This window comes from Balaenoptera physalus (genome assembly GCF_965194825.1).
Source record: "Balaenoptera physalus genome assembly, chromosome: 5".
Taxonomy (NCBI): Eukaryota; Metazoa; Chordata; class Mammalia; order Artiodactyla; family Balaenopteridae; genus Balaenoptera; species Balaenoptera physalus.
Window position 1 is genome coordinate 62,174,944 of NC_138884.1, and position 14,345 is coordinate 62,189,288.

The window sequence follows — 14,345 nt, forward strand, 5'->3', positions numbered from 1 at the left end:
CAGGAAGACCCAAAAATTAAGAGTGTTTGTTTATCTGGTTTAGACCATGTTAGGAATTAAAAATAAAGTTTTTAAAATATTTGTTTATTAATTTAAAATAACGTAATAAACCCATTGCATGTTAACATAAGTAATGTATTTTATGAAAAATAACTGTATTTTCCAAAACTAAAAATTTGGCTAAAAGAATGGCATTGTTTCACATTTTTACAAATCTCTTGAATGTATGGCTTAATGAAAATACACCTGGATTCTTGTGTCTGCTTCTATGTTCAATCTGTTGAGATATGCTGTTTTGGTTGAGTGACATAAAGAAAAACCTAAGACCTTTCAAACTCTTTGAAAAGGTCTCAGGGATACCCAGGGGTCCCCAGTCCCCACTTTGAGAACTAGTTCTGTAGTGTAATTGGTCAGAAAACTTTTTCTGTAAATGGGCAGATAGTAAATATTTCAGGCTTTGTGGGCCATACATTCTCTGTTGCAACTATTCAGCTCTACCACTGTAGCATGAAAGCAGCCATAGACAATACATAAACTAATGAGCATGGTTGTGTTCTAATAAAACTTTATTTACAAAACCAGACAGTATGTCACATAGGCCTTAATTGTCCATCCCTGCAATAGAGGATACCTAAGTCAATTCGACACGGGTCCTGCTTAAGAAAGGTATAGCTAGTAGAGGGAATAGGACATACCCACACACTACAACACAAAGCAGAATGAGATAAAGGTCATGGGAGGAGGCATAAAAAAAGGTGCTTTCAGAATTCAAGGTCAGTAGAGAGTACCTCAAGTTGGGAATGTTTCAAGGAGAATGTGGGCCTTGAACAACTGGCAGAATTTTGACAGAAAGTCTCAGGAGAAAGGAAAGTATTTCAAGTGGAGAGACTGTTCAGGGCAAAGACACTAACAGAGGGAAATATTCAGCAGCTTCAAGTAATGGTAAGTAGCTTCTGAAATGTAGTGTCGATAAAGGGAAATACAACAGCATGAGATGCTGCTTTCTGAACTTTAGGTCACTATGCAATGGGCCTTGAGTGCCAGGACCAGGGGTTTGGATGTGACCTGAGATGCACTGAGGTGCCATTGACCATTTCCACATGAGGATGTCAGCCAGGAATGATACAATTAACTGGAAGGCAAAGCATAGGATGCATCTGCCTGTGCCCAGCTATAAGCAGTGACCCCAGATAACAGGCCAAGCAAGAGGAAATAAGGACCTGGACAAAAGCAATGAGAGTAAGACCAGAAAGGAGACAGAGGCAAGCAACATGACAGACGTACCATTTAACAGATTTAGTCCTTCACTGCAGGTGGAGGGGAAGAGAGAATTCATAATCAAAGATGACTCTAAGGTTCCAAGTCTAAAGGAGGGAGAAAGACAGTAACGGACAGGAAAGTCAGGAAAAGGCACAGATTTGGTGATGAGAAGAAGAGTTCCACTGTGAACATATTCCACATACCACCATTCTGCCAAATACATGTTTGAATGCTCACAAATCCCAAGCTCTCCTTGCTGGGGAAAAAAAACCTCTATTTCATAATTCCAGCAGATGGTCACAATTTTTCGAAATCTGTGCCTCTTAAAATCTCCTCCAAGTTCCCAGTACTCTGAAATACAACAGAACTTCTAAGTTTTTATTCTTTCTCCACCTTGATTCTTTCTATTAATAACTTCTAGAGCCAGCATATACTTTAGTTTGCTGTAAATACCATATTAGATAACAATGAAATAACTAATGAGCCCTCTTTCAGAAGCTCAGGATAAATAGTAACTAACACCCCCTTTTTTAAAGTGGTTAGGACTGTCTGTATTTGAAGAATGTTATAATTTATTCTTGGATACCACATAAGTTTTCTGAATGTCTTATGTTAACTAAAAAGTCTGAAGGTAGATGTCAGGTTGCTGAAAGACTTCATTTCCTACAGTCTTTTCATAGTCTTTCACTATGAAAAGCTATAGGGAGAGAATTTTGAAAGTTATACTTGGATTTCCTTTTTGCCCTTTAAAAGGCCAAAAAGTGTATGTGAGAATGGTACAATAAATGACCCAAATAATATTCCGAATCAAGAACAAGCCCACATCTTGGACACAGGGATGGAAGGTGAAATGCTGGGAACCAAGAAGAAAATGATCTATACTCGCTAGTTGCCTAAAGACAGCTGTGATGTGGTGGTCTTTCTGCACCCTAAAGACAGGTTTAAATGGATCCCCCAAAGTAAGGTGAGAATGTGCTAACAAAGCAGAATTCTAAAAGAGTCTTGGCCCATGATACATAATCTAACCATCTCCTCGTCAAATGGATCTTCAAAGATGGTCCCAGCAGGCATGAAAGGGGCAGAAATAGGGACTGTCCTGTTTCTGTAAACCCCATCACCCTTTTCTATGACGGGTTTCCTACCATCTCCCTGGTTGCAAGCTCAAAACCTGAGGCATCCTGGATTCCTTACTCTGCGTCCCCTGACATTCAATGGGTGCCAATTCCTGCAGATGTCGTCTCTACAACACGTCTTGCAATATCCCCTCCTTTCCATTCCCACAGGCACAGTCCTAGCCTGGATGCTCATTCTCTTCAACTGGTTTCCTACAGTCACCTCCTAACTCTCTCCTTACCTCCAGCCTTTCCCCCTCCTAACCCATTTGAAACCCCCGGCAGATTAATTTCCCTAATACACAGTTCGGACCAAACTACCTCTTTGCTAAAGAACGTTCACAGACCTTCCACAAAACAGCTTAATGATTTCGCCACCTTAACACCCACATGTTCCGTTCTCACGCCCTCTCTGCTAATTAAATGTGTTGACTGATTCTATGTCACACAAACTCTTCTCTAGTCTCAACAACCTGGTTGCTTGTATACATTTCACTCAGCCTAGTATTACCTTTCAATGTCTCATTCCTGCTTTTACTACAACCTCCATGTATGGAAGGACAATCTACCCTTTATGGCCCATTGAAAAGTCTACCTCCTCTGAGAAGAATTAATTCCCCAATTTTTTTTTATGCCCCACTATCCATTCTTCTAATAAGCATTTTCAGAGAGTATAATGTAAGCTACTCTGTTACACGCTGTAGACAAACAGGTCCCTCCTCATACTCTTACGGTGGCTCTGCCTCTCTCAAATTGTCAGCTGTGAACCTCCCTCACCTCTCTCTCCCACTGGACTATGGAACTAGAAATGGAAGGGCCCAGGGAACATTCGTTGACTTGAATGTATTAAAGTGAACTCTCTGGGTTCAAAACTTTCCTAAAGAAGTTTCAGAACTCTTTAAGAAAACTCTTGAGCCAGAGAAAATTATAATTTTTATTGGGTCAATAAACTTTCCAACAGTTGAAAGACTTGAATTGCTTAATTCCAGAAATGCCCAAAAAGAAAAAAAACAAATTTTTTTTCCCTAAAGCAAAAGAGTCCCACTTGCATTTCAGTTCTTTCAATTCTAATGTTAACTGTGTAACCTGGTTGTAAGATGAAACAAGAATCTACAGGGCTTCCCTGGTGGCGCAGTGGTTGAGAGTCTGCCTGCCAATGCAGGGGACACGGGTTCGAGCCCTGGTCTGGGAAGATCCCACATGCCGCGGAGCGGATAGGCCCGTGAGCCACAATTACTGAGCCTGCGCGTCTGGAGCCTGTGCTCCGCAACAAGAGAGGCCGCGATAGTGAGAGGCCCGTGCACCGCGATGAAGAGTGGCCCCCGCTTGCCGCAACTAGAGAAAGCCCTCGCACAGAAATGAAGACCCAACACAGCCATAAATAAAAATAAATAAATAAATAAATAAATAAAATAGCTGATTTCAAAAAAAAAAAGAATCTACAGAATTATACCACTGTGGTTTCATTAAAAAAAAATTAGTACTATCTAACATTAATACTTGGGATAGTAATAATATCACACACCGGATAAGTACCTACAAAACAAAACAATACACTGAACTGGACCAGAGGGTCCCTGCCTGGTAGATTTACAAACTAGACAGAAAGACACAATACAAAGCAAAGTGATGACAGATGCTGGAATGTGCAGAAGATGACAGGAAAAAACCCCCTAAACCTCATTTTCTTCTTTGAAGTTCAGACCTAAGAGTCTGAAGCAGCTGATTTCCACTGCCAATACCTGCAAAAGGACACAAGTGTTTTCTAAGGGCTCAGAGGATGTGGGCTGTTAGATGTCAAACTGAATTCACAGATAAGCGCTCAGAGTGAAGAGTCATTCTGGATCTACCAAGATAGGGCACACACCTACGCTCTAATAATGGCAAAGCATTTAGGTGGGTATTAACTTGTCCTGAAAAGTAGAGGTAAAAGCTCCTTTGTTCTCAGTGGCCCAGACTGGTTTTAGACGTGCCAGTGAGCTCTCTAAGAGGAAATCATTTTTGGTTTTGTTCCAACTTCTAATTCTATACCTTGGCAGCGTTCGAAATGGATAAGAGCTGTAAGCTCACATCTGCTTCAGGTGACAACTAAGATAAGAAGCACACAATGTAAAAATGGTGAGAGCTAACTCCCCAAAAGCAACTTTAAATGTAGCTTATTAGAGGTAGTAGTTACTTCAAGTTAACACTAAGTCTGAAAATATCTTGCTAAGAATACTAAAAGATAAGGAACCTTGTCCATAAACCTGTTTTTTAGGTGATATTTTGGGTGGTGTTTCTGAAAATATAATTCCATATTAACTATTAGAATAAACTGATGACAAAATTCATCAGACTGCAGTGAGCAGAAATACGGGGAAATAATTTTTCCAGGTAAACAATACTCACTTCTGGTTAATAGTTTACTGTGGTCAAGATGGGCCCTAAAGAAAACTGAGCTGTTGGTTGTTTTTAAGGAAATGATAGCGTGTCAAGGATTAATAAATATTTCCTGTACAACTCCTATGTTTCAAATACCTACACTGCACTGGAAGAGACACAAAAGCATGAGATCGGGCTCTCGACCTAAAGGAGATTTTCTATACAGTGGAAATGAAAAAATACAAGTCATGAAACATCAGATGGCAACATAAAACAACATATAGCAAATATGTCTCCACTGTGAGACACAGACAATAGGAACTAGGGAATTTAGGACCTGAAAAGATCTTTTGTGTTTATGAGAACAGTTTTATAAAGGAGATGGGACTTCATTCAGGCCCTACTGAATAGTTTTGCATGGGCATACTTGAAAAGGTGTTCTTGGAAAGGCAAAGGGATGAAGTAAGGCACAGAGAAGTGGGGCTTACCACGAAACAAGCCAAAAGAAAAAGGACAAGCTGCTTAGAGTAGAGCTTCATACTGAGAAGAGATGAAAATGAGGAATAAGTTGGTAAGACCAGCACCACTTTGCACATCTTCATTATTTTATATATGTATATTAAGTTTATTGAACTGATGTGGTAGGTAATAGGGAGCCCTGGGGCAGGTGACTGAGATGATATATCAAAGTCGTTTGTTTAGGGAGAGAATATGTCATATAAATAGACAATGAGAAGAATCATCTCTCATGACTAAAATGTGTTTTCTTAGAAGAATTGGCCCAGGGTGTGATCTTAAGTTAATTTCCAAGTAGGTGCCATATTTCCATAACATGAGCAAACTGAACATTTTGGTCAATTTCCTTGATACTTTATCCACAACAGTATTATCAATGTCTAGATGTCTGACATGGAATAAATAAAACTTTAAAAGGATAACAACAGCTACATTTTCTTGAGTAATTCCTATAAGCACTTTCCTAATAACAGTAAATGCTAGATTTACTGCGTGCTGAGCAATACACTAAACACTTTAAATATTTCTAAGTTAATTCTCACAACAATCCTATGTTGGTAAGATTAACCCAGTTTTACAGTTGGGTTTTATGTAAACCCAGATTTCCAGTAGAGAAGTAACTTGCCCAAAGTGAAGAGGCCAGTAAGTGGTAGATGCAGGATTCAAATCCAGTTCTGCCTGACTCCAAACTCCAATGACTAAACTTTGTACCTGAATTTATTTTTTCCCTAAGAGGCACCACTGAGAAAAAAGTTTATTGAAAGAAATGGGTGATTTTTGCAGAGAAAATCATGTGAATGCTGAAGGTTCACTGCAAGGTGAGTAAATCTTTCTGGCAATGTAACCATGTGAACTTTTTACACTTTAACTTCAGTAAGACACTATTTGTCAAAGTTACAGATGAAACTACTACATGATGAGGTTCAAGTCCTGCCCAAGACACTTAATGATCTGTTATTAAACCTCTCTAAGCCCCATTTCTTCATCTGTAAACTGTGGATAACAATAACCATTTCACAGGATTGTTCAGAAAATTAAATGGTATCCCATAAAGTACTCAGATCAGGGTTTGTACCAAAAAAAATGATGAATTAATGTTTGCAACTCTTATCATTATTCAAGACAAAATTATTATTCAAGCTTCTTAGACCTACTGTACAGCAGAAATAATTACAAAGTTAGTAGTTCAATAAGCGGTCCTTCCCCACCCCAATTCTCCTGCCACCAAATTCTTACTTTTCCTTTAAGATTTAGCCCCAAGATCATCTCCTCCAAAAGCCTCTTCTACCATCACAACTCCCAGACCCAGCAGATGTTCCCATAATCTTGTGTGTGTATATGTGTGTGTGTGTACTTTTCAGTCATTTTACTTATTAACATTTGATAAAATTGTTATCCATTGTGTCCTGCCTTCTTCATTAAAAAGGAAGCCCCACTGAGGGCAGGGACTCACTCACTCATCTCTAAATACCTAGTGCCTAGTACAGTGCCTGGCATGCAGTAATGAGCAGCACATACATTTATATCTCTAAGGGACATAGAAATTACAGCTACAGTTTCTAAAAGCATCAAATTTACTCCAATGAAAACCCTGGAAGAATGGAGCACAACAAACCCTATTTTAGGATGAACTAAAACTTCCCCCACTGTCATCTGAGAAAAACACCTTCCCAGGTAAGTGAAATTTCCTTACGCAAAAACAGTGAAAAGCTATATTAATAGGTTAGTTTTAAGAAAGGTAATAATAAAGTTAAAAGACTAATGATGTCACCATGAACAGGCTTCCTCACAACTAAAAGAAATGTATGTCACATATAATCAAACTTGGAAATCTTAGGGGGAAGTTCATGTTTTTGGTACATGTTCTTTTCTCTTTTGGTTTTAGGTATATAAATCTTGTCTCTTTAACAAAACTCTTTTATTTTATAAAAAATAAAAGATTCTATCTTATGCTACGTTTTCATTGTCTGTAGCACCTACTGCCTTTTTGTCACTTAACAGGTACTGGGGGGGGAGGGGAGATTTAGACCACTAACTTAGTTTTTCCTCTCATCCAGCATTTGAATGCTTTCACACCACCTTCAGAGACCTCATCTTTAAGAGATCTTCCTCCCAATCCTCTGAAGTAAGAAGATCTGGCGTCATCACCGCCACGAGGAAACTGAGGTTCTGTAAGTGTTCCGTGGAGGGAGCACTGCCAGTGCCAAGCCCAACCCTTAGTCTCCAACTCTTTCCACTGCCTTACAAGGTACTCAGCTTAATGCAGGATGGCAGACCACCCAGAGAATACACTATTACCGTCCTCTTTGCTAACAGAAGGAACGAATCCGTAATTGTGAATTTAGGAATCTGTGAGCCTTGCCCTTTCAGGCATTCTTGAGGATGCCCTCCACTCAGTAACCATGAGCCCCATCTTCGTGCCCTCCCACGCCCACCACCGCCACCATCCTTGCCCTTTCCCGGTCATTGACTTACTCAGCCATCCCACGCTGGGAGAGCGCCGCACTCGGGGGTCATCGTCCAAGGTGCGGGTTGCTAGGCAGGGCACTGAGTTCTCAAGCGGGCTGCGGGCTTTAGTGTCAGAAGCAGAAGACAGGAGGAGGAGGAGGACATATGAGCAGCCACAGCAAGGATGAGGATGAAAGCATTAATTAAGAAGAAAAAAATACTAAAGCAAATCACACAAGCAGGTTAAAGGAGAACAATGACATATTACATTGACACACACACCCCCCTCCCATGACCCTGCATCCTTAGATGGAACAAATCCCAACACAGAATTTAAAAGCCTAAAACAAATTACATTCAATCATCATAGTTCCCCAAGTACCAGTGGATGATCCGCCCTGAAGTTCTAACACACAAAACATGGATTATATCCAGAGGAAAGATTTAATGAACACTAATCTCAAGATGTACGATCAAGACTGTTAATAATCTTGCACCACATAAGCACACACAGAGGGAAGTTACACACACTTTTGTAAAGCATGGGGAGCAGGGTGTTCTATTAGTAAGGCGCTTTCTTGTGATTTACCCAACAGACCCTTTCATGGATCTTGTACACAAAACAGAAAGCAACATTTCATACTCTGACTTCGGAAATATTTTCCTTGATGAATACAGAACTGGTTTTCAATTCCCTTTGCTTCCTGTTTTTCAGCCCTTCAGGAACATGAGACTAGGATATAGATAAATCAATACCTTAATACAAATCAATTTAGAAATGCATGTTATTTCTCATTTTCTGGTGCCCTTTAATACTTAATTTTAATATGTGGTGTACCCATGCCAAATCTTAGACCACATCAGAGAGAGAATAATGATGTAGGCTAAATATACAGCATGGTGCCTCCAGATATTTTTAATCAGCTGGAGAACACCATCAACTTCAGCCTGAAGATAGTTCCATTTGGGTTTCATGTCATCTGTTTTGCTATTCTCATCAAACGCCTCACTCCTGGTAAGACAGGCAGCATAATTATCCTTCAAGGAACAACAATGAGGTTTGAAATAACTAACCATCAGACTACGTACAATTTGACTTGAGAGAGGTTTTTTCCCCTTAATAATATAGCCATTAAATGATCAAAGCAACAAACAAAGTATATCCAACCAAAAGCAAAGATTATCTATTGACACAAGTGTGCAAATGACAGGGCAGAAAAATAGTCCTCTTAAGGCTATTGGTGACTGGGGAGATCAAGTTCTAAATTGAATCAATTACAAATTAATGTAAGTTGATGGCCAAATTTGGGCATTCAGCACATTATAAAATCTAGAAACATTTTTGTCAATTTATCAGTCTGTGTTTAAAAGCTGTAAATAAAGCCAGGACTTGTGAGCGGACCATCTGTGCCAGCACCTGTTTGAGGCAAATCTGATGTCTTTTCTTTGCAATCTGAATTTTTGTTTCCCATAATTGAACTTCTTTGCAAGTTTTTATTGCACTAAGAAAAATGAAAAAGGGAAATGAACCAGTTGAGATTATTCCAAAATTGCTTTTGTTAAGAGGGAGGCATTTAGAAATATATATTATCATACGGGCCAATTTTCACCTCCTATTTCTTTTGACAACCGAGGGACCTGCTTAGCGAGCCAATATTCCTGCAGGCTTAGCTAAAGGAAATGGAAGAGGTTGGACAACTGGCAGCCATTTATCTAGGACCAAGAAAGGACCAACTAAAATTCCAGATCAGTGAGAACAGAGGGAGGTTAGGAATGCAAAGTAAACTCAAAAGAGCCTTCACATTCTTCAGCTGCTGAACAGTACAAAACCACCCAAACTCTATCACCAATATCATGGCTTGCTCCTAAAACGAGTACGAGAGGTCAGCAGCTGCTCCAAAACTCGGGTGCTGATGACTGGCTTTCCCCAACAGCTTCTCTCTCCTCTACTCCCCGCCCCCCCGCCAACATGTCAGTGCGTTATTTGTTGGGAACTAAAGCTGGGAACTCCTTTTTGCATATACAGCCTCCGCTGATGCTAAGCCGCGCCATCAAGGGGACAATGGAATGGAGCCTGGCACACACTGGCAGAGAACCTGGCTCCAAAGACAAGCATGAAAACGAAACTGCCCATAGAGACTTGGCACCTGTGTTTTAGTAAAGCTGATTGGAGCCATCTGGCTGCTTACCCTCATGAAAACTGGGAGGTTCACAGCATCCATTACTCATATTGGCAAATTCCAACATTTTGATTTGTTAGACCTCTGTGTACTTCTGTGCAGGAAGAGATACAAACTCTGTAACCTTTTCATGCTGCTTTTCTTCTCTTCACAAATTTACTCCAAAGATAAAATGTTGAAAAGTTGTTCTTAAACATGAAGCCAAACTTTCTATGATTATAGCATGGTAATGATATATTGTGTAAGCCTTTTCCAAATAATGCTTTCACTGTACCTCTTCTACACTTAAGCTACAAAATAAATAGCTTTGCTACTACCTTACATATTCTCTTTTAAATCACTTTTGCCTGACTTCTGGCATAAACAAGGTAGAAACTGGTTTATATTATTGTGACTTGATGAGGAGACATAGCTCTAAAGATTTTCGGGTGATTGTTTCCAATATCTAGACTGTAGAAAAAGGGGTTGTGAGGAGGATTTTGGGTTGGGGGGGTGGGAGTAATGATTCATCTTTCCCTTGAGAATCAGCTTGTTCAAAACCATCAATCCTAAATCTGTTCAAGTAAGGGTGTCCCTACTTGAATCAGGCAAATAAACCAAAAAGAAAAAAACACCAAAAAACCCTATCAAAAAACCATTTTCTTAGAAATCCTATTATGAAGAAAACAAATTTTACTCGTGCTAAAATTTTAGGACTCTTTCCGGATTGCAATGTTGTATGTTCAAATAGTTATTCAGCACCTACTATGTATTCCACACCATTATTTAGCCAAGAAATTTAACTCAGGAGTTTAGCAATATTTCACCTGTAAACACATGACATGTTGCCTAGAAATCTCCATTTAGAAAGCCAATAAAGACATCCAACTGCCGTGTTTGGCAAGGATTCCTGCCTAGACACAGAATGACCTCAGAGCCCTTCAACAACACAGGGTTACACAAAGTAAGAGCCGTGGAATCACTGATGTGTGAGAAATAAATTATGGTTCAGGAAGCTCATTACCACTGTAGTTGAATATGAATATTGTTATCAAGTGCACTAGGTTCCCCCACTTCTCTATCTTGAGGCAAGTTATTTTACATTTCTGAGCTTCAGGTTTTTCAACTGCAGTTGGAGATAATGATATAGAAACATTAGAAACATCACAGGAAACAATGTCTGGTGTATAACAGGTGCTCAATTAATGGGAGGTGTTACTGTTGTTGCTACTACTACTACAACCATTGATGGAACGATATTTCCTTTGTTCAACATCCTGAAGGGTGCTGGAAAACATGAAACACAGCAAACTTGGCTTAATTTAATGCAACTTTAATATCAAAATGTGATGTTTAAGATATCAGGTTCATAAACCTGAAAAAAATCTTTTTGTCCTTTGTATTTATACTGAAACAGGGTTCAAGTAAAATGAGGCATGCTTTATCATTCTTGGAAGACTTTGATTTTCTTCCCCGTTTTTTCTTTTGGGAAGACACGGGAAAGAGTCCACAGTGCTCACATCTCATGTCTCTAGTTTTTCTTCCCTCATCCCTCATGTTTTCCTGTCCTTCCCTCTCCTCTCCTATTTCTCTTTCATAGAGACCGGGGCAGGGAGCAGGATCTACACCTACCCTCCTATCTGCTCTCACAGCAAGCTGAGTCTGGGAAAAGCAAGACTTCACAAGGGTAGCTCTATCAAGGATCTCAAGCCTTGGAAGAAGATTTACTCGAGGCTGGCAGCAGAAAATCAGTTAAGGGCTCTTTTCCAGAGAAAGAAAGAAATGGAGAAGAGAATATTCATATGTGGTAAGATACGACAATGAGAATCATTCCATTCCTTTACTCCATCACAGACCCTGGTTATGTAAAACAGACTGGCAATTAGTAAAATTTTAAAATATGTTTATTTCATGGTAACGTCCTGCTATACATATATTATTTATTGATAGCTAAGAACTGTCATTGCTCAGACATACTAATCAATCTTTATACTCTAAGTTAAAAATATTATAAAGCCCATGAGTGGCACCTCCTTATGTATTATTTGGATTCTGTAAAGTTGATAATGAAAGTGGTGTTGTTTTAAAAATAAAACTCTAAGAATGTTTTCATATATGGAGTGGTGGGGGAAAAAAATTAAAAGACACAGAAAATGAGAAAATACAAAATAATGGCGGGGAATTGAAGCTCTGTCTTCAGTTTTAAATCTGAAAGGCACTAAATTTTCCCCTTAAAATATTTCTGAATAATAGCTGTTCCTTACAATGACATCTCACATTATGATTATTAAATACTTCTCACAAAGGTATCTCATTTACTCCTGGTTATATACATAGAATAAGACATTAGTACCCTTATTTTACAGATATAGAAACTGAGGCTCAAGGAGATAATGTAAATTGCTCAAACTCATACTGCTACTAAGTATTACTCCCGGATTAGAATGAAGCCTTTGGAAAAGATGGTGCCATGTCTTCAAGGAGAAGATTGTAAAGTAGGCCTTCAATATCAAAAACTAAATACTCACTCGTGTTATATCTCTTAAGCCTGACTCTTCATTGCCATAAACAGCAGACTAGACTAGCAAATACTGCAAGGGCATGACCCTTGGAGAAAAAATGTGTTATTGTTTATTTAAAGATCTGAACATTAAAAATCTTGGAAGATCAGTCACCTGTCTGGGGAAAGGGGAAAAAAAAATAAGAATGGTATCTGATAGATGATGTAGAAATACTACAGTTATTAAGGAATACTTTTATTCAGACATTTTTCTAGAAACTTTCCATGGATGGGTTCATTTAATCTAAGACTGAGAAGAGCTTGGTCATTCACTGAATTCTAGCCAGGACATTCATCTGTGCTGTGCAAATGAACGGAGAATTAGAGTTCTGAACAAAACAGATGGATGTGTGCTGCCGGTTTTTGGAAAGAGCTGGTTATATGCAGAAAGGCACCTGGGAAGATGACTCCTCTGAAGGTGATGTGAGCCTGTCAGCTGACCTATCTCAGAACTGGAGAAGCACAGTGACCTGCTTCTGGAACAGAATCTTTGAGGGAAGTTAGGGAAATGTCTGCCTTACCCACTGATTCAGGGAGCAGGTCTGAATTCAAGGGTATGGGGGGAAAGGGATACTGCAAAGTAGAATAACCAGCCAGAAACAATTGGGGTAAGCTGGAATCCAAAACCCAGACAAAAGCTAAGAATGTCTAAAGTGACTGAGAAAGCTGCCAAACCTGGCGATGGTCCCAGCCAGATCCACCACATGCCAATATCCAGGCAGCTTGATGGAATACCCAAACCAAATAGCTGGAATATGCCTAACCTCCGATCGGGTGCAAAGCTGCAAGAGCCTAGCTAATCCTACTTACATTTCAGTGGGACCTAGAATTACTACTAACAGAAAAAAAAATGATTTCTTTTCATTGTTTGTTCTATGTTGCTAACCACTATCTGTGTTATTATAGGTAACAGCAATAGACTACACTTTTTAAAATACCTAAAGGTGTTGTGTGCTAATGTCAGAAACAGCAGTGTGGGAAAGAGTTAGTAAGCAGCATCCTGCCTGGCAGATAACACTGAAAAGAGGAATCCGGGGAGAAAGTAAAGGGTGGGCAATAAATGGTGGGAGCAAGTGGATTGCATTTCTCATACCTGATAGACAAACAGAAAGTGGTGAATTCAGATAGAATTTGGAGGTTCAATCAGGAGCAGGCCCTGGGTCCCCATAACTACAGAAGAGGCCAAAGTGCACCAGGAGAAAGCCTGGAGGAAGCAGCATGAGTTCTAGGAGCCAGCTGCCCTGGCTTGGAGCTGCCACCTTTTCCAAATCCTCATCTACCTGCTGCAGCGGCTTTAAGTCTTCGATTCTCAGTGTGGTTTAGGGTTTCCCTGATAGCCAGCAAAGAGGAAAATCAATGATGGGGACAGACTATTCTGTAAGAGGGCTGTGATGAGAAAGGGCTTCTTCCTCTCCATTGCTAATGAAATGGTATTGGTATCACTTATCAAAGGGCAGAGAAAATAAATCAGCACTATGCCCATGAGATTCTTCCAAAATAGTAAGTTACAGAGCAAATATCATTCCAGAAAATACTCTTACTCAATATGAGATTTTTCTTCCTTAATTGTGCCTAATCTTATTACATATAATTTAGTATTATTTGTTGAGTGATTACTATGTACAGTTACCATTCTAAACATTTTACATTTATTATCTCATTTAAGTTTCATTATCTCTGTTTTACAAACATAGAAACTGGGTACTAAATTACCTTTCCAGTTTTTTGCTGAAAAAGCTAATGAATATTGGGATCATAAAATTGGATTGGGCAAAATGAAATTCATAGTCTAGATGCAGTTGGAAAACCAAAGTCACTTCTCAGTAAAGGGCATCTGTACTCCCAGACCATGGAAGGAAAGGATTTTTATGATAGTCTAGGGGGGGAAAATGAAGCCAGGAAAAGACCAGGGACAAATTCATAATGGCT

The 14,345-nt window shown here is 39.4% G+C and overlaps 1 protein-coding gene across 9 annotated transcripts in view; it reads right to left on the reverse strand.

Moving 5' to 3' along the window:
- Positions 1-14,345, reverse strand: part of SLC4A4 (solute carrier family 4 member 4) — a 437,388-nt gene that overhangs the window by 165,828 nt on the left and 257,215 nt on the right. For 5 of the 9 annotated variants that reach the window (XM_082463732.1, XM_082463733.1, XM_082463734.1 and 2 more), the window contains one exon: positions 7,725-7,820. The exons of the other annotated variants lie outside the window; for them this stretch is intronic. In XM_082463732.1, coding sequence (XP_082319858.1) covers positions 7,725-7,820 — 96 coding nt within the window. The remainder of the gene's footprint in view (positions 1-7,724; positions 7,821-14,345) is intronic. 9 annotated transcript variants of the gene reach the window in all.